The 22,418-nt window shown below is 44.6% G+C and overlaps 2 protein-coding genes across 3 annotated transcripts; one reads left to right on the top strand and one right to left on the bottom strand.

The window, feature by feature from the left end:
• The first annotated feature begins 1 nt into the window (after position 1).
• Positions 2-10,687, top strand: FBXO22 (F-box protein 22). 2 transcript variants are annotated; one of them, XM_053912304.2, is made up of 7 exons: positions 2-244; positions 360-498; positions 3,226-3,313; positions 4,041-4,136; positions 5,566-5,730; positions 7,443-7,608; positions 7,715-9,669. In XM_053912304.2, exons 1-7 carry the CDS (start codon positions 102-104, stop codon positions 7,731-7,733), a joined length of 816 nt encoding a protein of 271 aa, XP_053768279.1. In that variant the 5' UTR covers positions 2-101; the 3' UTR covers positions 7,734-9,669. The 2 variants fall into 2 exon arrangements, with proteins under 2 accessions (XP_053768279.1, XP_053768278.1); XM_053912303.2 differs by lacking the exon at positions 7,715-9,669 and adding an exon at positions 9,683-10,687 and having other exon boundaries at positions 3-244.
• Positions 10,688-14,035: 3,348 nt separating this feature from the next.
• Positions 14,036-20,908, bottom strand: NRG4 (neuregulin 4). Its single transcript, XM_071219440.1, has 6 exons — positions 20,778-20,908; positions 20,011-20,076; positions 18,114-18,207; positions 17,025-17,180; positions 15,931-15,992; positions 14,036-14,070 (listed from the first exon to the last, which is right to left on the bottom strand). Exons 2-6 carry the CDS (start codon positions 20,018-20,020, stop codon positions 14,036-14,038), a joined length of 357 nt encoding a protein of 118 aa, XP_071075541.1. The 5' UTR covers positions 20,021-20,076; positions 20,778-20,908.
• Positions 20,909-22,418: the final 1,510 nt, after the last annotated feature.

The following is a 22,418-nucleotide window of genomic DNA, read 5'->3' as shown; positions in this document are numbered from 1 at the left end:
GAAGTGGCGCGCGCGCTTGCGCAGAGAGCGCTAGCCGGGAGCTGGTGCGGCTTCCCAACCCCTCGGAGCGGTGGTCCTGCGGCCGGGGCGGTCGGCGAGGAATGGAGCCGGTGGACGGCGGCGGTGGCGCCGATTGCTGCGCGTCCGCAGACCCACGGAGCGCCTTCGTGCTGAGTAACCTGGCGGAAGTGGTGGAGCGAGTGCTCACCTTCCTGCCCGCCAAGGCGCTGCTGCGGGCGGCCGGGTGAGGAGAGGCTGCGGGCTGTCCGGAGTTTGCCCCGCAGGGTGCGCGGGTGGGTCGGGGCGGGGAGAGGGAAGGAAGGACTCCTGCTCACCGCTCTTTGTGGTCGCGCCCCCAGCGTGAGCCGCCTGTGGAGGGAGAGCGTGCGCAGGGTGCTGCGGGCCCAGCGCGGGGTGGCCTGGATCGCGGCGGGCCCGGCGGACGGCGGCCACCCGCAGGAGCACTGCCTGGTCCGCGTGGCAGCCCGGGAGCTCGAGGCAAGTGAGACGGGTGTGCGCTCCGGCCTCTGCCGGGGGGGGGGGGGGGGGAGGGGGGGCAGCCTTTGAGAGGCCAGTCTGTTTGGGTCCCAATTTCGTACATGGACTTTATTTTATTTGCATAGACGAGGGAGCATTTTCTCCTGTCACGAGAAGATTGGAGATGTCAGGTTTCATGGCTGTGTATTGTAAGATGGGCCAAGATTGTGTTTGACCAGCCCTGTAATGTTGGGTGCTCTGTGTATCCAGATTTTTGCTATTGTGATAATTCTGTGCAGAACCTTTCCTTTACCTGCTTGGGGTGAAGGTAGGATTGTCACCGTTTTGCAGGAAGGGAAACTGGGTCTCTTTAGCTTAGTGTCAAAGCCAAGAACTAATCTTAAACCCAAATATTTCAAACCCTCATGTTGTTCTCTTTAGTGGCGTATCTCTGGGCCCCACCTTCGAAAGATGGGCATCACCTGGGCAGGTGAAAACTTGCCCTGAGGGGTCAGAGAGGCAGCCTCCTGAGCACAGGTGACAGCGAGGCTGTGGTATCTGCCTTGGCAGTGGGAGGAGCCATTGGAGAGTGATTTGCCAACCCCGTGCTCTTTCATTTCCCCAGCCTTCAGCTCGCAGTACCCACAAACCAGGACGCAGCACAGCCACCGCATTACTGTCGAAGTCAGGGAATTACCGCTGCTGCCTTTCTGCCGTCTGAGCCTCATGTTCCATTCACATGTGCCAGTCGCCCCAGTGACGGCCTTCAAAGCAAAAGGATTCAGTTTACAATTTTATGTTGCATTTATTTGTCCTGTTTCTTAAACCTTTGATCTGGAACAGTTTCTCCAGCTTTCCTTGACTTTCCCAACTGTGACACGTGTGCAAGTTACAGGCCAGTTAGTTTGTAAAGCATATGATGTATCTTAGGTTTGGATGATGTATCTTTGGCCAGAATAGTCCAGGCAATGCTGTTCTCTTCTCACTGCAGCCTACCCGAGTATGGTTTCCACCGGTCCCACCTCCAGTGATATTACCTTTGATTTTTTTCCCGACGTGGTGTCAGCCAGGTGTCGCTACTGTAAAATTACTCTTTTCCACTGTAGTAAATATTTGGAGGGAAGATACTTTGAAACTATGTTAATATCCTCTTTCAATGTATTCATTTATTTACTTAGGTCTATGTAGCCTCTTAGTCTCTTATTAACTTTTTTAATTAAAAAATATTCTATATGTCCACTAAAATTTTTATGGAACTTCTCTGGATAATGGAACGGGGTTCCAGTTGTCTTCCTCTGTGCTGTGAGAACATCTCTTGCTGAGGATTGTCATTGTCACGGCTTCTGGTGAGAACTGGGAAGGACAATTCAGCAACTGCTCTTTAGTGGGTACCAGAAAAGAGAGAATTGTAAAATCTCAGCACCAGAACTGCAGTCTTTAAGAATAGGAACCCTAAGGCCTAAACACTTTCCAGGGTCATTGTGCGGGTTTATGGCAGTCAGCATGAATGCCTAAATCTTTTAAAATTCCTCTCCTTTCTTCTTTGTAGCAGGTATCACAAACTCAGATGGCTCCAAAGTTAGGCAGGTGTCTTGGTGTGACAGCGGAGGGAGCTCGCCTCTGTGTAGCCCCGGTCAAGGGGAATGCATGTGGTCCGTGGCCAAAATGTCCAGTTTTTCAGAAGAATCTGAAATTCCACATGTTATGTGAAAGTGTCGTGGAAGTTGAAATGTTGGCAACCACGTTGCATTCTGGGAAGACGCCTTGTGTAGCAGGGACACTGTATCCCTGTATAGTACCCTGCCCTGAGACCACCACAGCAGGTGCTGTGTCTCAGTGTCTTTCGTGAGTTTCTCTCAATGGAATCTAATACGAGACATCTTAATGTGCCCTTACAATACAATGGATGAGCATTTTCCATGTAATTAACATCGAGACTTGGCTATATGCTAACTACCTCATTCCATCGTGATAGTCAGATGTCTTTGAAAATAACCAGCTTAGAAGGAAACATATATTCACCCTTTTCATTTAATGCAGCCGCTTTGCCACTGTCTGTGAGGTTTAGTGGGAAACATGAGCTCGAACACCACCAGCTCCTCAGTGGCACATTGCTGGGATGTAAGTGTATGGCACGGGAGGCCCACAGCCCTGAGGAGCTGAGAAAAGGGCTTTGTGGAAGAGGGGGCATGTAAGCTGTCTCTTGGGGAACAGAATATTAAATCAAGTGGGAAAGGAAGAGAGCTGCAGGACAATATATATGGCAGTTTGTGTGTGTGTGTGTGTGTGTGTGTGTGTGTAATCACAAGGAAAAGACCCCTGTAGGAAGATGGCTGGAGGGAAGGAATATTTAATTTGATGGGCAAGACAGGAGGAGTGAGATCCTTTGGCACCTTCCCTTTGTTGCCAAGCTGTTTCTGTTACTGTAGTGCCTGTTCAGGTAAAGCCAGAGGCTTTTTTTTTTCCTGGTACTTATTTGCTTAAGAGCTTACATTATTATGAGAATGAACTTCTTTAGTGAGTCTGGAATGAGTTTGGCTTGAAGAAATAATAGATGCTTAACAAATAAATGAGCTGAAAAGGAAAAAGCGGGCATGAGACAATGAGAAGCGGAGGGACTCAGAATAGGCCGGCCTTGACCTGAAGGAGGGCGGGGCAGCCACCAGGTAGACGCTGCGGGTCCCCCAGAGACTGCAGAGGCACTCAGGGATTCCTGTGATCTAATTCTCGTTACTCTTTTCTCTGCAGAATGTTCACATCTTACCGCAGACGGTTCTTTACATGGCTGACTCTGACACTTTCATTAGCCTGGAAGAGTGTCGCGGCCACAAGAGAGGTGAGTGTCAAAAGAAAAAGTTTTGGGTGTTTTTGTTTCCTTCTGTACCATCTGCTTGGAGTTAAATATGGTCCTCCTCCTGAGGGTGACTTTCTGGGGCTCTGGGCAACCCCTCCGTAGAGCACACTGATGTGTTGCCTTTGAACCTTGAAGAGCTCTTTTGCTTCAGGGTTTGGCTTTTGAATCTTGCAGTACAATTGGAACAGTTTCGTTAGAAAGGTATTTTTCTCATTTTGAAATACTTTCCTCTTCCAGGCCCTTGTTTTTATTATTATAACAGGATGTGTGTCTTTGGCTGTTCTCACCTGTCTTGGCGTTGGATGGTGGGGACCTGCTTACTGCAGCTGTTGGACCGAGACAGTAGGTTATTGTCCGGTCGGACCCCAGGGGCTGTTTTTGCAGCTTTAATCATGGCTGACCAGAGAGGCCTGACAGCAAGTCTAAAATTTCGCTGCTGCAGCAAAGTCTGACGTCATTGGAGCGAAAGCTGTATGTGAACAAAGCAGGAATGCCAGCTGGTGATGTTAACGGGTCAAGTTTAGGGTTAAAATGTAAAACAGGCCCAGAACAGGAACACATTTGTTTTCCTCAAAGTTTTTAAACTTGTATGTGAAGCGCTCCTGTGTAAAATGACTTACACTTCATTCCGTGCTTGCCTTTCCCCCTACACCATCAGGTGTGAGCTTGCACGGGTGACATCTGACCCTGTTGCACCGTGTCGTTACAGCTAGGAAAAGAACGACGATGGACACGGCGCTGGCCCTGGAGAAGCTGTTCCCGGAGCAGTGCCAAGTCTTGGGGATCGTGACCCCCGGGATCGTAGGTGAGCGCAAGGCCCAGGGATCACTTCCTGCCTCGCATTTATATTTCTGGCCATCCGAAACACATGCACGGCAGTCACCGTAATCACTGTGTCATGGGCTGTCTGTACACATCAGCTGTGCCGCCCGTCTTCCCAGGAGCCGTTCCCGAGGGGGAAACCCATGTCTTCTGCTCCTCTGCAAATCAGCGCTAGTGAGCATGCTCACTGTCACTGCTTCTGCTGGGTGAGGGCAGGGGCCGCCCCAGGAGCTGCTGTTTCTCTGCTGGGCCACCACTTTTGAAGTTGGCAGCATAAGTAGTGCCATTTTCCCAGCTTGCTGTTCTGAATTTTTGCTGGTTTTTATGGTTTGATCGTTTTCTCTAGCTAATTGGCAGAGAGACGCTCTGTTGAGGCAGTGGTGGGGCAGGGGTTCAGCCACCTGGTCTGGGATCTGTCCGCACCGCCCAATGTCTATGTGACCGCACAGGGCCAGCCCCCACAGGGCGCCAGGTCCCCACCTGGGCAATGGGGGCGGTAGTACTGTCCTCAGACGATTCAATGAGTTAACACGTAGAAGGCACTTAGAATACAGGTGTGCAATCAGTAGTAAGTAAACATTGGCTATTATCTTTGTTCTACTCAGTAGTAACCCCTAGTGGTCATTTCTGATCTTCACTGGGAGACTTTTAATCTAAACTTGGGTCTTGTCCCGTGAAGTACACAGGAGTTCAGGTGTTTACAAGTGAATAAGGGTATTCGATCAGACTCTGCTTCCCTCAGCTCCCCACATTGGGGGTTAGGACTTCATGTAAATTTTGGGGGAGATGCAATTTTGATTCTGATACCTTCCTTTTAAATTCACAATGTATTACACACATATTTCCATGTCAGTAAATATATCTGTCATTCTTAATGGCTACATTTGATTGTATAAATGTAAATGTAACTCTTAATTTAAATATCAGCATAGGACATTTTGTCATTTCTTTTTATTTGTTATTAAAATTTTTCTGCTAAAAGTATGTGTGAGTGTGGGTATATGTATGTTCAGGGTAAATTCTTTAAAGTGGGACTGCTGTGAAGAAGGGTTTACCACCCACCAACCTTTTATTTAGAAAACTTTTAAACCTATACAAAAGTTGAAATAATAGTACATTAAACACCCACGGACCCTTCATCTCATACTCTTTTTAAAAGATTCACCACTTAAAAAATTTTGCCCCACTTGCTTGTTGTGTCTTTGTGTACAGACACATTTCTTCTGAGTCGTTAGAGAGCACGTTGCAGACATCGTGACTACAGTGCTAAAAACCTCAAAGCTGAACTCTCAGGCAGCACCCGTGAGCCTGCCGTCTGGCTGGGAGATTGGGGCGGGGTGGCGTGCGCTCTGTGACCTGAATCTTCGGTTTCTGTCACATCTGTTCACCAAACTGCTTCACTTTTCTCCTAGTGACGCCGATGGGGTCAGGGAGCAGTCGGCCGCAGGAAATAGAAATTGGAGAGTCTGGGTTTGCTCTACTCTTCCCTCAGATTGAAGGAATAAAAATACAACCCTTTCATTTCATTAAGGATCCAAAGAACGTAACACTAGAAAGACGTCGCCTCACCGAAGTAGGTAAGTTACTGTTCTTTACCGTAATTCCCATCCTGCCAATTGATGCGTCCAGATGAAGCACACGGAACTGCAGCTCGGGGTCATTCAGACGAGTGGCGAAAGGCAAGTGCATTACATTTCAGGTTTGAGAAAAGGCGTAAGTGAAGGCAGACTCTGTCGAGCAAGGGTTTACGAGGATATGTCACTCGGGAAGTGTGGCTGAAGTAGGCAGGTCGTGAGAGGTCGTTGGGAAAGGATTGGCTCAGTCTAAGCTCTGATGATGAAGCTTCATTTAACACAGTAGCAGCGAACAGGTTACTCTAGCGAGGAAGGCAGTGTTATGGCCTTTTAGCTACACCTACAAATGAAACGTTGGCATTAACTCATTAAAAATCACTGTTGGCATAAAAAATACTCAGTGGTGACCCCTTTGTCTACGCATAGGTGGGCTCACATGCAGAGATAAGACTCTATTGTTTGAAATGGCTCTGAAGCCAGTGAGAAGCAAAAACTGTGGCCACAAAGGGAACATTAGCGAATGGGCAGCATTTCCCGAGGCCTGAGCCGGGTACCGCGCCCCAGGCTGGTTCTAGGCTTCAGGACAGCTTTGCTGGTAGAGTTTATTGGGCTGTATTGTCAACGAGGACTCTGAGTCCAAAGGGAGTAGAGAGCGAAGTAACTTCAAGCACTGCACAGACGAGACCAGCAGTAGCTGTCCTATGCAAGCCGCCCTCACGGCCACGGGGCGCAAACTCCTCTCAGGAAAACTCCGGCTGCCTTTTCAAGTGAGTCAGTGTTATGCTCAGAGGCAGCTAGGATTTCAGGAGCGAGTACAGCTGGGTAGCCAGGGTGACTTTGTCGTGTCCTCAGGAGACTCAGTGTTGGAAGACTAGCTGGATGGAGCTGACCGTGTTCAGCAGACCAGCTCGCTGCTTTAGAACCGGTCACACGGTTAGAAAACTGTTGGTCTGCAGTTGAGGCCAGGTGTGTGGTTGCAGCCACTGGCACGCTGCCCAGAGGCTGTCTGTGTTGGCCGACGACTGTGTAGCCCGTGCAGGCAGCTCAGCACAGATTATGGAAAGGGTTTCGGCAGCAAACTCAGAACCGAGAATGGAGGAGAGCAGGTTGACGCTGACGAGAAGACGGCTGCGTTCAGTGGGTTAGTAACGCAGAAATTCCAGATTAGTTTTGTTCGGTGCTCTCCCATCAGAATCCCTAATTGTAACTTTCAGGACCCTTTTTCCAAATCAGGTCCCAGTCCAGGTATTCAATGAGGATATATTTTGGGGGGAACCACCACTCAGCCCACTCTGGGTTAGTGCTTTTTCTCTCCATTTCCCTGGATGTCAGGCTCCCACCGCTGCTCGCTCAGCTCTGTGCAAAGCAGGGTGGCTTTTGTCCAAGGCCGGGGTCTGGGTGGACGTGGCCTGCCCCCCGGTGTCGCTTGGCGACTGGCTGCTTCCTTATGTGTGTGGGGTATGGACTGTGCTGTTTTCAAACAGCCATTTAGTTTCTTTTACGTGGAAAAACTGCAGCAAAGGTTTTGAGTTGCGTTCAAGTTTGTAAAAAAATGGGAAATTTGACAGCTTAAGCGCTAAGTTGCACGTAACTAAAGTGCAGGTTTTAACAGTAACATTTTACTTTCAAAATGTGGAAAGTAAAGTTGCAGTCAGGTAGATTTGAAATTCCTGTTTTGAGGCTGTGTCTGCTTGCTGCTTCTCGTTGCCCTGCAGGCCTCCTGGAAAACCCTGAGCTCCGAGTGGTGCTGGTGTTCGGCTACAACTGCTGCAAGGTGGGGGCCAGCGACTACCTACAGCGAGTCATCAGCTCCTTCAGTGACATGAACGTCATCGTGGCTGGCGGCCAGGTGGACAACCTGGCCTCACTGACCTCCGAAAAGTATGTCTGTGCACGGCGGGGCGCATCCTCGGGGTTATGTCACTGTGGTTCTTTTTAAAAACAAGTTGACAGACTTGGTAACCTAACGGTTCGCTCTGTGTCGCAGTGGGGCTCGCTCATCATAATTCTGCTCACAGCCGGAGAACGAAATGCACATACGTTGTCCTTGAAGAACTTACCCTCAGTTGGACTCACACGCTCTCAGAAGTCATTTCCAACCTTGTCTACGAAGGTCCCGCTGTGCCTCCATGTGACCAGCGTGTCGCTTTCTCTGTAGTTCTGTCAAAGAGCAGATCTGTGGTCAAGCTTCTGAGAGCCTGTGATTTGCTTGGTGCTCCCGGAATCTTCTAGAGGGGGAGTAACATTACCCGAGACTACCCTTAAATCTGTTTGGCCATAAACCCTGTGTTTCCGTGTGGCCCCTGCAGGCTCGCCTGCACCACTGGGCTCGTGTGTTTGCAACTCTGTACTAGATCTTTTGAACAGCTTGTCAAACACAACAATTGTTTACTAAAGGCTCTGCTTTCAAAAATAAAAATATACTTGCTCTTCTGTCAGGAGAGTCATTACTCCCTTCCCATTGCGAATGAACGTAGGCAGTGCTTTTTGAGTTTGAGCCACTTAAGTGAACAGAAATATCAACCGTCTCCAAAAGCAGGACAGTGAGACTCCCCACCCCCAGACGCTCCCGCAAATGCCCGCGCTTGTTTCTCACTGTTTGTGTTAGTGCTTCGCCCTTCCAGTAGTGACGTGGAGCACAGTTGGAGCTCAGCTTCTCTCGGGGCCGTGTCAGTCGCCCCAGGTGGGACGTTGCGCCCTGCCCGCCCTTGGCCTGCACTGGTGGGTCAGAGAAAGCAAATAGCTAAGTCAGGTCCCTGGACCGTCGTCAGGGAGGAAGGGAGGGAGGTCAAGTGCACTGAGCTCCAAGCAGTGCTAGCCCGGCAGCCTGGCTGTGTGTGCAGCTCTGCTCGTACGCCATGGGGAGTGTCCCTCCCATGACACGTCAGCGTGGTCTTCATCCTGGGTCAGCGTGTATGAGAAGCTGTTTGCTCAAATCAGTGCTGCGTCCTAAGGCTGTTCAGATATGTCCTGGCTCCCATCCCCCCAAAAAGATAGGTCAGTGATTCTCCAAGGCAAGAGATTCATAACATAGTTTGCAGTTGTGTGCTGGAGAGGAACTGTGGCGAAGTCAGACGAGCCGCGGGGAACCTGGGAAGGTGGCTTCTGTCCCTCAGAACTGGCTTTGCCACTAGCCGGCTTTACTATATTAGTCACTTAAGCTTTTTGAGTCATAGTTTCTCATTAGTCCAGTGACTTGCCCAATTCATAGCCTCCGATGTTGGTAAATGTGACGGAAATGTAAGCTGCTTGTTCACCCCCGTGGGTGTTCATTCACTGTATTATGCTTTGTCGTTTTATTGAGACTGCTTTTTTTTTTTATTAAGAATGAAATAGTTCATTGAAAAGTATCAGGCAGATACAAACAAAAAAAGGAAATGTGTTTTAACCTTCAGATTAAGCTGAATTTTAGGCTGAAAACAATAAACTAAACCTAGCAATGTAATCGTATTTCTTTATGGACCAAACAACATAAAGCTAGAAATATCCTCCACGATTGAATTTCTACAGCTGAGGTAGGGGGAAGATAGCAAAGATGTGAATAACCCCAACAAGCTTCATGTTCTAGACATCACTGTGTATATGAATACAGTTGTAACGTTACTTTCAAGGAAGTGAGCAAGGTAAGGACACCCCTCTGAACACTCAGGATTGGTTACAGAAATCGCAGTGGAGTTGCATTTTCCCCTTTGTGTCTGTGACTGAAAGACTAGGGGTTTACTTGTCCTTGAATGTGCCTTCTGCGTCCCTTTAATGTGTCTATTTCGGTAGTGTCATGTCCACCCCTCGTTCCACTCGGACTGGAAGGTGAGCCACAGACAGAGTGAGGGCTGCTAATGGCAGCAGCTCCCGACCAGTGAATCAGGAGGATTTTTCTTTTGTTTTACACGTTAAAATTTTAGTTTTGTTTTTTGGCTTCATGATAAACTGCCGCTGTTCTACCTGACTGTTCCAGGCACCCTCTGGACATCGATGCCACTGGGGTGGTCGGGCTGTCGTTTAGTGGCCCACGGATCCAGAGCGCGACCGTGCTTCTCAACGAGGACGTCAGCGATGAGAAGACAGCTGAGGCGGCGATGCAGCGCCTCAAAGCAGCCGGCATCCCCGAGCACAACACTGTGGGCTTCATGTTCGCGTGCGTGGGCAGGGGCTTCCAGTACTACAGAGCCAAGGGGAACGTGGAGGCTGACGCATTCAGAAAGTTCTTCCCTGGGGTTCCTTTGTTTGGCTTCTTTGGCAATGGAGAAATTGGATGTGATCGCATAGTCACCGGGAACTTTGTCTTGAGGAAGTGTAACGAGGTAAAGGACGATGACTTGTTTCACAGCTACACCACAGTCGTGGCGCTGATTCATCTTGGGTCGCCGAGATAAAGCTGCCGGGGAGGGGCTTTCACAGCACATGACTTTGGGGTTCTGCCTTTCCAGGAAACGGAGGCTTGGGATGTATGTATTTCAAACAAAAATAGCTTTATATGTATTTGTTTTGTAGCTTTGATGCTCTAAAGATTTCTTTGGGGTAGTTTCAATATAACAAGAACAATCGTGTGTGTAACTTCATGCAGGACGAGGGCTGGGAGCTTTGCACGAGGCACGAGCAAACGGATCATGGCTGTCGCACCAGGCCCCACAGCCGCTGTGCGTGATTTTAACCCGCCTCCCGCAGAGGAGGGCGGACGGAGGGTCTGTAGAAAGACGGCGACTGCAGGCATTCCATGACTACCTCAGCATCGTTAGGTGATCTTTTAGCAGAATCATGAAGACATTTTCCTCCCTTAATAAGGAGGGAAGTATTCAGACGGCTTGGGAAATCTTTCTCCGCTTGACAGTGTTACCAATCTTTTCAGAAGCTGTAATGAAATTATTACTGACTTTTTACTTATTTGATAAATATTGAAGACTTATTTTTCTTTTGGTTCTCTATGTACAGTTGCTTAGTGAAATAAATTGCCAAGACTAGTGAGCGGTATTTTATTCTTCTATAAGGAAAACAATCTTCCTTTTCCCTCCAACTGTGTTACAAGACAGGAATGAATACCCGTCTTGTCTAAGCCACTCCCCCCCAGGCCTTCATCACAGGACTGGTGTCAGCATGTTCTCCCCAGCCCGCTTGGTACAGCTACTGTGTGACACCTGGTGTAGTTCTCAGTCCCTCACAGGAAGGTGGAAAACTTGTAAGTGACCTCAAATGTGTTGACATTCCCGCTTTTCTATTTTTAAGCACTCTTCTCCCTATTTTTGCCTTGAAAGATTATTCTCTCCCTGTTTAGGCACATGATAAAAATACTTCAGTTTCCTTTGACTTATAGTTCCCCTCGATCTTACTTCCTGAAGAAAGTCAAAAAACAGTCCGATGGCCACAGAACATTGAGTCTGTGGACAGTCTCATTTGCCGCTGCTAACTTTTTATTACGTAGCGCTGGTACCCATTGTCAAGTAGAGGATGCCCCCAAATTTGAGTCGTTGGCTACGCTTACGTAGCACAGAGGGAAAACACTTTGGACATTATTTTGTTTGTGATGTTAACCAGAGTTGGTTAAATTGTTGAGGGAAGACAAATTTTAAAAATGAAAATTTTAAAAAATATGAGCCAGGGGATGGAGTGGGTTATAGTGTTTTGTCACTTACATGAAGTGGCTCTGCAGTTTCATGTAACATTTGAGGTTAACGGAGGGTTCCTGTTTTGTAGCTGAGCCTTGGGGGCTTGTTAGGAAGAACAAAGTCATTATGCCACCAGGCTGTAACCTTGGTGCAGATTGGGAGGGGAACTTGACCCGGGAGAAATCGGAGCAGTACAGGAAGTGCTCACTTAACTGCGTCAATAGGTTCTTAGAACTGTGGCGAAATGACATGTAATGAACCCAGTTTCACCACAGGCTATGTGATATAAACAGAGTTAAGTTCCTGCCACAGCTCATCTGGTTGTAACAGGACAACAGCAAATGCTACAGTGTTGCCTGAGGGCCAGCTGCACTGCTGAGAACAAAGGTCGCAGGGGAAGGACAGTCATAACTTCACCAAAGTTACAATGAAATAATCTATTACAATTGTGGAAGGCTTGTCTTAAGTGAAAGCGATCATTAAAGGAATAGTTACTGTTTCAGCTGGAAACACAAGCACATTCTTAGAAGTGGCCACTGATGTCGCCATTTGTAGCCATTTGGAAAAATGGTCAGAAGAAAAAAAACACAAAATGAGAAGATGCACTGCTGGTGTGGCCGCCGCCTGAGAGGTGATCAGGTTGGCAGGACGTTGGTTGGAGTGTTGTCTGGTAACCGAAAGCTTGTGGGTTCAATTCCCAGTCAGGGCGTGGATGATCCCTGGTCCACGCACATATGAGAAGCAGTTAGTCAATGTTTCTCTCTCCCTTCCTCTCTAAAAGCAATGAGAAAAAGTGTACTCGGGTGAGAATAAAAATATATATAAATGTATACACATTAATTTCCTTGATACACTTTCAAAGTAAAAATCTGTCTGCAGCTGCAGTTTGTTTATAAAAGGAATGTATTTCCATTCCCTTTATCCAAGCAGAACTAAACTGCTTATGAGCGAGCAGAAATCCAAGCAAGTGAAGGAAAGGTAGGCCTTGAGATTCAAACCCAGAAATGGACACTCTGCACAGTGACATAACAATTAACCATCGTCTGTGAGCCACCCTGGTGCGGAGGGTCCAGCACTATAACCCCCTCAACTGCAAACATACCAACTTCTCAACCTGACAAGAGAGGCCAGATAGCAAGTGTTGTCATTTATTAATATTGCAAACTGGACACAACAAACATGCAAAGAATGTAAAAGAAACTTTTACAAATCTACATAAAAGTTTTTGAGAAAACTACTTATATCATTTTATGCACACTACAGCTCTTAGCAACACCGTAAGTTAAATTTTAATGGAAACAGAAGACTAAATCACGGGTGTCCAGCCACATGGCCCAGGCTGGCTATGAACACGGCCCAACACAAGATCGTGAATTCACTTAAAACATTAGATGTTTTTATAATTCTGTGTCACAGTGTATTTCACATGTGGCCCATGACAACAACTCTTCCCGTGTGGTCCAGAGACGCTGAAAGGTTGGACACCCCTGCTCTAAATCCTCTTGATTGGGACTTTGTAGATGCAATTTTCAGATGACTGGCTTGATTTCATTTGTAGAGACTGGGCATGGGTGTGCTTAATAAAAGTCCTAAACTGAAATAACCGAACTGAAGAAGCTTTAGTAATAACATCCTTGTTTAATGAACAAAACTAAAATCTATGTAAAGAATGTGTTCCCTGGGTGGTTTTTCATACTGGCATTTGCAGGACATGTCATATATTTCATATACGTCCTTGTTGCCCTACAGCACGCCTGGGGCAGGCCGCAGGCGTGTACGCCACTACAAGATAGAAACCGTTGGTAGGAGCCAGTAAACCTCATGTAAGATTCTGGTTCTAAGTGTGTACAGAGCATTTTCATGTCATAAACATGTTGTATAAAAGTTATAGCACGGCCTGCAAACGAGGCAGGATTCATAATTACAGGGAACTGGAAGGAAATCTCGTTGATTTTAAAAGTGCAGATGTTCAGAATGAGAATTTTCAGACCATTTTCTTAACATTTGCACAGTTTCCCAGTCTGACTAGCCACAATTCAGTCACCACACGGGTGCCTGAAACACTCTGTCCGAGGCTTCGTCACGTGGTGTGAGAATGACAGACGCCTTAGTGACACCAGCAAAACGGTGGACTAGGGCACTCCAGAACACGACCCAAGTGGCCGCAGCGGGAACCAACTCTGCACAGCTCTGGAAAAGAGGTTTATGGCACCCGAGAGGGCCCAGTGAAGAAAAACCACCTTCAAGAGGGTAGGAAAGTTTTGTGACTTTTCACTCACCCTTCCCCCAGTGCAGTGGTGGTCTTATTCTTAAGGTGGCAGACGCATGATTCCCAGTTTCCTCTCAAACCAGAGGAGGCAGAATTGACTTTATTTGCAAATGATTGTGTATGTCTTTCCTAATCTAGGGGATACCTGAAGGACTGGCCTAAGTGTTCATCTTTGTTTTGTATAACTTGGGCATCAGGCGGGGAAAAGGGTGGGCACTGCTTGTAAAAGCTGCAGGGTCACTACAAACTCACAGACCTGGGGCAAGGGGTTATGGGTGGAGCTATAAAATGACCATGCAAAGCTTAGAGGGAGAAGCTGGGGTGAGATTTTTAGAAAAGTGGACATGCAAAAGCAGCTGTGTGAGGGGCGTGGTGTTAGAATGCCACACGCATACACAGGCAAAACACAGGCGTTCGCCAGGTCTGGCCCAGGTCTAGGTCAGTACCGCAGGAGGTGCTTAGCATGCAGCTGATCTGCAAAGACAAGAAGAACTGGCTTTCAAAGAAATCTGTCAAAATAGCTGAATGTGAGAAAAAAGGAAGAGAGACTTCAGTGTTCACACATGACAAGGAATAATCTTTGGAAAAGTCTCAAAACAAATGGACAACGGCCATCCGCAATCCAAAAAAAAAAAAAAAATACTGGCAAATACAACAGACAACCCAATTCAAAATGGGCATAGGCCTGCATTAGATGCATTTCCAAAGCTAATGAGCACATAAGAAGATGCTCAACATCACTGGCTGTTAGGGAAGGGCAAATCAAAACCACAGTGAGGTAGCCAACCTACTACTGGGTGTGTAGTGGGGTTATTTTAAAAACCAAAACAAGCATTGGTGGGAATGCAGAGAAACTGGGTTGAAGGGAAGTGTTTGACAGGCGGGCTACTGGATTTGGTGGTGCTTGCCCCCCTGCCTCAGCTAGTCCCTGCCCCCGGCATTTCTGTGTGCAGGACACCCGCTGTTCCAGGCTGCTCCACAACTGTTCGTTCCTGAAAGTCACTATTGCGTGGCTTTCCGGTATGTGTCAGGTTGACTGCACAGTTGCAGAGAACTGAGGAAATTTGTTCTGGCCTAGTGAATTCTTTCTATGGCCCCTAAAAAAATTGAAGACCTTGATTCTACAAAATCCTGCCCTAAAAATTAAAAGCCTTATGGGGGAAAATAGGTTTGGAACTTTGTAACCAGAGCAGTAACAAAAACAAGAATCCCAAATTCCTACCAGTATCCGCATTGACAATTAGTCTGTCCATCCTTTGCAGCCTTAAACTTTTGGGTCTGTGTTTCTTCCTTTCAGATATAGTCCCTTGAAATCTATTGCTTTTGATAGAAATCATTTTCATCCATATTGCAAATCAGCGTAGAGGTAGCCCACTTCGGCAGTCAGTGCTTTCTCTCTAGTCATCAGGCGAAACATCTCCACGGCTTCCCCGGACAGCTTCACAGTGAAGAGTGAGTCGGGTTTTGAAGCCACTAAACCAGCTACTCCTTACACTTAAAGGGTTTTCACCTTTTCTCTGTAGCTGTGAGAAAGCCTGCCTCCGAACACATGCGCTTACTTTTTCACCTTTGACCCCTGCAACGTCTGGGCGTCATTTCACTGTCCACCGAATGCGTATGTGCTAATAATGAGACACGTTACAGAAACACATGCCTTGTAGCAGGACAGACTTTCTTGGTACAACTTCAGTCTTATTTAGGGAACGTAAGTCTTATTTAATTACTTTTACCCGAGGGTGTTTCATGTTCTGCCTTTGTAAGAAAGAAGCAATGATTCGGCTCACTGTGCTTTCCTCAGTGTTCTCTGTGACCTATGGGAAACAAGAATGAGCTGTTTTCTCCACCTCATGTTTTCATTATGTGCGGAAAATTTTTTCTTTTTCTTTTTTCTACCAACACACCTCTCTGATCTCTCTCACATACACACTCCCACCCCTTCTGTTCGTGCTGCACACAGGTGAGGTGAACACACCTAGCACGTCCCCGCCGGCCGCACCCTGTCCGACCACGCCGTCAGAACACAGCGGAGCGTAGGGACGTCCCGGCCTTTCCTCATGGCCGATTTTCTCTGTTGTCTGAAGTGCTAACAAGCCTAGTGACCCTTTTCTTTTTTCTTTCAGATATCACAAATGATAAAGCAGTGGTATGGGGGGAAAAGGATGACTTATATCATAATGCCAGTAAATTCATTTTCCTGTGAAAAGGGGTGTTTATTTCAAAACCCATAGAAAAATTCTTAGGGCCACCCCTTTTTTGGTTAGCTCCAAATCCCTCCCTGTAACAGCAATCTGCACCAGGGCTGTAAGATAAGCACTTCATTTTGATGTTACTCACTGTGGTGGGCACTGGTACAGCTCATCTCTGCCAGGCTGACTTCTCGTTGGACTGCATTGCCCCTCTGGAGTGCAATGGGTAAGTGCAAAAGTGGAGAGAAAATTTCAACTAGACTGTTTGGAGGTTCATTTTCTTCTTGTACCTGACACGGCCAGGGCTGCCCTACAATGCGTTCCGTCAGTTACCAGTCTGCCGGGCACAGGGCACCCCTGGGGACTTCACGCGCGATGCCGCTCAGTCGTCTCCTTGAAGACAGCAGAGATGCTGCAGTTTAGTGTAATGTGTTTGTGCTGTTGCAAGAGAGGTTAGTTTTCATTACTTGGAACCCTTATGTAACTTGGGTCACTTTTTAGTCAACTGTTCTGTTCACTCCAGGATTCCACGTTCACGAGTCTCTGTGACAGCCTGGGGTACGTTCGATGATTAGTGGTGAGAGTTATGGTACCAGGCAACTCCTAAACTTCATAAATCCTACATTCACTTTCACAAAATTTCAGAAAAAAGAAATTGAAGACCGAAACTAAGGAATGAAAATAGTGTTCAGTGTGCAGCATTATTTCACGTGACTCATTCATACTTTTGTCTCATGAGTTACTACTAGTCTCCGCATAGTAATGGCCGGCTTGTTCCTCTGGGCAAGCTGACTTAAGCCCCTGTGAAGCCAAGGGACATGTCTGTTGTCTTCACTGTTCTCTGTGGTCAGCACATGCCTCGCACGCAGTAGACGGTCGATGGTTCACCGTAGATATTAACCACATGTTAGATTTGTGTGTACAGTGTTAGATAGGTTGTTGCTTTTCTTTCACATTGCAAATGTACTTTGCACAGATGTAGCCCAAATATTTGGGTGTTTGCGGCATAATTGTTTTGGTGAATGTGTGTTTACTGGTTTAGAGGATCAGGCTACACAACGACAGTAGCAACGAGCAGAGACTGCTTCAGATCCCTTCGAAAGTGACTTAGGGATTTCACAACTATTAGAGAGAGGACCCTAAACAGAAAGCACTGTCTGGGAGAGTATTCTGAAGTAAAAGGCATATAATTATTTAGTAGAACAACTGCTTTATGCGTTACTTTTTTCTCTTCAAAAGCACGTTTCTCTGCAAAGGCAGCAGAGGGCTCCAACGATAAGAGTTCCCAGAAGAACTGCCAGAAGCACACACAGTGCAAGCAGGCCTGGTGTCGTTTGGGTGCTGGTGCTTGGGAGGAAAACCTCCTCACAGCGAGCTCCCATATAATTGTCAATGCATCTATAGAAGGAAATTTCGGATAAAGAACTGCATTCTGTGTTCCATTAACTAATGCGGGAAGCAGATGGTTTTCTACTGGTATCGAGAAAAAGGACTAATTTTCAGACTGTGAAGCCAGGCATGTTCCAAGATGCTCACAGAGCTGCAGTGACAGTCAAACAATGGAGCGGGTGTGGTCTAATCCTTGCCATCTTTTCAAGTTTTCTCCGTGCTTCAAAATCCATAGAAAATTGTAGACTATTCCTCTTACGTTCCAGGTTTACAGTGAGGCAAATATCCACACTTAAATTTTTCTGAAATGTATTTTGTCAAGTCTGCAGACGTGGGTTTAAATGTACTTTCTCTCCATATTGCTAAGTGGTTATTCCAGACCTGGTTATTAAATAATCATTCCTTTTCCTACTGTTTAATGTGCTAAATTTGTTTCAGTAACAGCATTTCTCTCTAATCTAGAATTTTAAAAACTTTTTGCCAATGAAATATTGCTGCCACTATTAGAAACACTTAATTCTTCATTTTCCTTTCAACGTATCAAATGTAGATTTTGGTACCAGCATCGTACCATGTATTTACTAGTCTAAACTCAAAGCAAAAGGCCTTATGTGGGGCTTTTTTTTTTTTTCTGCAATAGTGAATTCTCTGGGTGTCTTACTAGTGAGGTTAAGTGCTTAGACTGTCTTCTCTAAATTGCTAAAATCATGGAGTTCACTAAAATGAACTATTTAAAAATCTGACTAGGCTCGAAACTACCATACCAATTTTCAAAATAAACACTTCGAGTGAGATTGTGATTGGCCACTGTTTTAAGAGCTTAATTTTGTTTTATAGAAGTATAAAGAGTTTTGTCACACTTTTTCATTTCACATTTTTTATTCAATATTTATCAGATGAGAAAAATAAAATCTCCCTGTCCCGCCAGTCGCTTTCACTCACCTACAGAATGGGCCGGGCACAGCAGGAATCGCGTAGCAGGTGCCCCCATTCAGGCAGAAGGACCTGTGCCTGGGACCGCAGGGCTCTGCGTGCTCTGAAACACAGGCGCAGGCAGACAGGTTAACGTCTTCCTAATAAAACAGGGAAAAGGGGCGGTGTCTTACACTGAAGCAGCAATTCTAAAAATTAGAATTGTTTCTAAAAATGAGGGACTTAATCTTATCAAATAAGGAGCAAGTGTGGACTTTTATTTTTTGAGGGAAAAATTGATCGGTTCTGAGGATATGGCCATTGATTGTAATGGATTTAAAAGCTATATTATAGAAATGGTAGATCTGTATATTAGATTAAAACAAGGCGATTAGGATTTTGAAATGAACAGCAGCGTTTCTCATGTACAGAGATCCTGCAGCCTCCATCCTGAGGGTGTATTTACATTCTTTTCTCTTAGGCCTCAAATATATTACAGTCTGAAATCGCATTAGAAAAAAAGACTTAGACAATTGAAATGAATTCTGATTTCCAAAATTATCTTTGAATTTGCCTATATTTCACAATTTTAACATAAAACCAAAAATAAAATAAACCTAAATGGTTTTGATTTGCAGGGGGATTTTACGTAATAGCTCGTAACTAAAGACATGTCTGAAGTGCTAACATCAAATTAAAACCCCAAGTTATTGCTTGATACACAGCCAAATCTTTCAGAATATTAAAATAAACCTCTATTTTTCGCTGCTTTCTCTGCCCCCTCTATCTCCAGCCTGCTTCCTTCTTTATTTCTGACCTTTCCTTTCTCTTCATCTCTGCCTTTCCTGTTGCCCTTGGTTCCTCTCGTACCTGACTGCCTCCATTTCTGTCTACAGCTTTTTCCTTTTTTAAAACCCCTATCCTTTCATTCCTGGTCACCAAAATCATTATAGAGAAAACTTAAAAGCAGCCACAGTAGAATCCATTGAGTCATTATACTGCTGTTTGTGATTAGAAGAGTAAGTGGCTGAATACTTTATCTTTTGTCCTTGAAGGGGGATTGCTCTGCTTTAAAATCGCACACGGTGGGTTCCTGTGTCTGCCTACACGATGACCCATCATCTCATGAAAGACTATGGCATTACTCCAATTTGGCACTTAAAAAGAGCATACTAATTTTTTTAAAAATTATCATTTCTTTGCCATTAAGATATCAAAAAGCTATTAAGATATAATCGCTATTCAGTCAGATGTCTCCACTATAAGAATTTGAAATTTTAAAACGTTCCTTCTACCTAAAGGAGATATCCTCAGATTATAACTCTAAAAGTATAAAACTGTGAAGAGAGAAACAGAACCATAAAGAATTTATGTGGAAAAAAAGAAACCGCACCAGAATTCTTTTACATGTGTTCTGTTTCACATGTTGTCACACTTCTTCACAATCAAACAACTTGTCATAAAACAGTGCTTACAATTTTTCAGGAATAATTTGGCCAAAAAGTAAAATCCCAATCAATGTTACATGAGAACCCTGGGAGTCATTAGGAGCTTCCAGTGAGGCTGGAGTGTAACTTCCTGTAGCTGAAATTAACTTCCATGATTTTAACCGGATTATAATCATCTGCGTCTCGCACTTTGTATATTATCAATACCCTGAATCGTTACCTCGGAATCTCTTTTTATTCTGGTTTCATTTACTTATTTGAAAAGTTGATACCAGCTAGAATGTGTTAGTTTATAAAAAGCGATAAAATATATGTCTAAAATAAAATTCATGTTATAAAGTATTTTACTTTAAAAATAAAAAATTTATCAGATTTTTAAAACAATTATAGATGGGGAATATAGCTGTGTTAATATAAAATTACTTTTTTTCTATTACTATGTGACGCACTGACAAAAATATAAGCTTATAAGAAATTACCTCTTGGCATATTAACTTTTAAATAGTTGCATTCTTGGTCAAAACTTTAGCTTTGAAAAACAGCACCTAAAATGAATAATTTAGGAAAAATTATATTCTTTTGAGGGCATTATAAAATGTCAAATATTCTAATAGCAATATTCTTTTAAATGATGAAACTAAGACATATGCTAGTGACAAATTTCTTTGCTTATTTTTTAAAATACTTATACATACCAATAAAAATAAACAGATAAAAGTAAAAGATCAACATTAAACAGTACAAATGCGCTAAATAGAAATCACTGCCTAAACAATATAACATAACCTTAAATCTCTGGAGAAAACTCTAAGTTGTACCTTTAATAAGTATTGTTAATACAATAGTATAATATATGAAATTATATGTGAAAGATATGTGAGTATATGAATTTGAATGACCTGAATTGACTTTTTATTTTTTCAGACAGCCTATTTCTAATCTGATTTTTAAATAGAATCAATAATTTGCAGCTTTTCAGGTTATTGAAAATGGCAAAAAGCATGCTATAAAGAAATCTTTCATAGCACTTGAAAGGTTAGCATTTCTATGGAGTCTTTAAAACTATTATAAAAGCACCAGTACTTTAAAGTTTACTGTAGATTGTACATTACATTTACTAATCTTCTTTTCAAAAATGCCTGGCATCTGGCAAAGCAGAGTAGCCAGTAAGACATGCTTATGTGTGAAGCTACTGGCTGTAACAGAAGCAAAGAAATTAAAAATTTTAAGAAGGATCTATACTTACATTATGATTACAAACTCTTAATTTCGTTCATAACTCCTGACTGAAGCAGAAAGACTAATGGAAACATCCACTTCTTATGAACACAGGTGTAATATCAAGGTCTTCTCCCAAAGGCAATCGGTTATGCAGACAGTGAAGGGGGGGAGGGGGAACGGGATGGGGGTGGGGGGAGATAATAAATAATCACTGGCTCATTGTATGAGTTTCTTTTCCCAGACAAACAGGGCTTACCTCAATGAAAAGTTACATTTACACAAACAACTTTTTTGGGGAGATATGCACTGTTTAAAAGGTTTTGAATACTGCCTTGACTTTTATAACAGGTAGAAAATTTGATTTATCAGGCTGCAGTGTGCAGGGTGGGCGAGGCCGAGATGAAGACTGAGGTGTGCAGAGAGGTCAGGACCAGCCAAAGGCCCCGCCCAGTTCAGTCTGCATGTTCAGAGTTGCAAATAGAGCTGAGTTTTATGTAGAAAAAGAAGTGTACTAAGGTGTCCTCTCAAGTTACTGTCCAATTTTAAAACTTATGAAATACATCACATTTTCAGCCTTAATTTCCCTTTGCATGTCTGAGTAATTCAAGAGTGTTGTGGAGAAAATAAGTGTTAACATGGAGCTAATAGACAAGCGTTCCGCAGGGTTTCTTAAAAAAGGACTTTTCTGACAAAGCACATAGCATTTACGTAAGTAATGATTTGAAGGACTTATAAAACTAAAAGAAGGTAATAGTTACAGTAGAACACCAAGTTGAATTTGAAATGAATATAATCACTGAACATGTCTAATATTGATGGCATTATAGCTACCTGCAAACTGGCAAAGCTATAATATGTGTGTGAAGGAAAAGTATGAGTTTTAAAAATCATAAATCATTTTAAAAGATCGACTAAAACTATAATTTTGTGTAAGTGGAGTATAAGGTTATTCATATAATTATCTAAAGTATGCCAAGCATTTAAAGATTTTATTTATTTACTTTCAGAAAGAGGGGAAAGGAGGGAGAGAGGAAACAATGTGTGAGAGATACACTAATTGGCTGCCTCTCGCACGCCCCCTAGTGGGGACCTGGCCCGAAACCCGGGATTGGGAACCGAACCAGTGATCTTTGGGTTTGCAAGCTAGCACTCAATCCACTGAGCCACACCAACCAGGGCTAAACACAGGTTTTATAAACTAAAAGAAAATCCGACTTACCTCAAAAGGCATTTTGGTGTGGGATATGCTAACTGCAGACACATCAGAAGCAGGTGTATCTGGCAAAAAAAAAAACCCCCACAAAACTGAAATCCACAGTTAATTTCCTCCACTCCCACTTCATAGCTCCTGTGTCCTACAAAATGGCTTCTCATTAGTCACCCACACCCTGTTCTACTTACACTTCGGGTATTTCTTGATGCTATTGATACGAATCACTTGGTGCAGTTAAAAATAAAAACGGCAGGACACTCTCCTGTAGATGAGATTGTAATGGCTTCAGGTGAGGCTCCAGAACTGATCTGCACAGGTGTCTCCAAGTCATTCTTACAAGGCCAGTTTCAAAACAAGCAAGAGGCACAGATCTTCAGAGTTCCTCTACGTGGGGAGTCCAACCTGCAGCCCGGGATGGCTATGAATGTGGCCCAACACAAACTCGTACATTTA

This window comes from Desmodus rotundus, chromosome 10 (assembly GCF_022682495.2).
Source record: "Desmodus rotundus isolate HL8 chromosome 10, HLdesRot8A.1, whole genome shotgun sequence".
In the NCBI taxonomy this organism is placed as follows: Eukaryota; Metazoa; Chordata; class Mammalia; order Chiroptera; family Phyllostomidae; genus Desmodus; species Desmodus rotundus.
This window is presented reverse-complemented; position numbering and strand designations above follow the sequence as displayed.

What these genes read in the sequence shown, in the direction of transcription:
- FBXO22 (XM_053912303.2), top strand. Translation starts at nt 102, where the DNA reads ATGGAGCCGGTGGACGGCGGCGGTGGCGCCGATTGCTGCGCGTCCGCA. An exon ending in GTGTCGCGGCCACAAGAGAG is followed by an intron (nt 3,314 to 4,040) that starts GTGAGTGTCAAA and finishes GTGTCGTTACAG; the next exon opens with CTAGGAAAAGAACGACGATG. An exon ending in GCCTCACTGACCTCCGAAAA is followed by an intron (nt 7,609 to 9,682) that starts GTATGTCTGTGC and finishes TGACTGTTCCAG; the next exon opens with GCACCCTCTGGACATCGATG.
- NRG4 (XM_071219440.1), bottom strand. An exon ending in TGCTGCCTTTGCAGAGAAAC is followed by an intron (nt 15,993 to 17,024) that starts GTGCTTTTGAAG and finishes TGCACTCCAGAG; the next exon opens with GGGCAATGCAGTCCAACGAG. An exon ending in CTGTACCAGTGCCCACCACA is followed by an intron (nt 14,071 to 15,930) that starts GTGAGTAACATC and finishes TTGTCTTTGCAG; the next exon opens with ATCAGCTGCATGCTAAGCAC.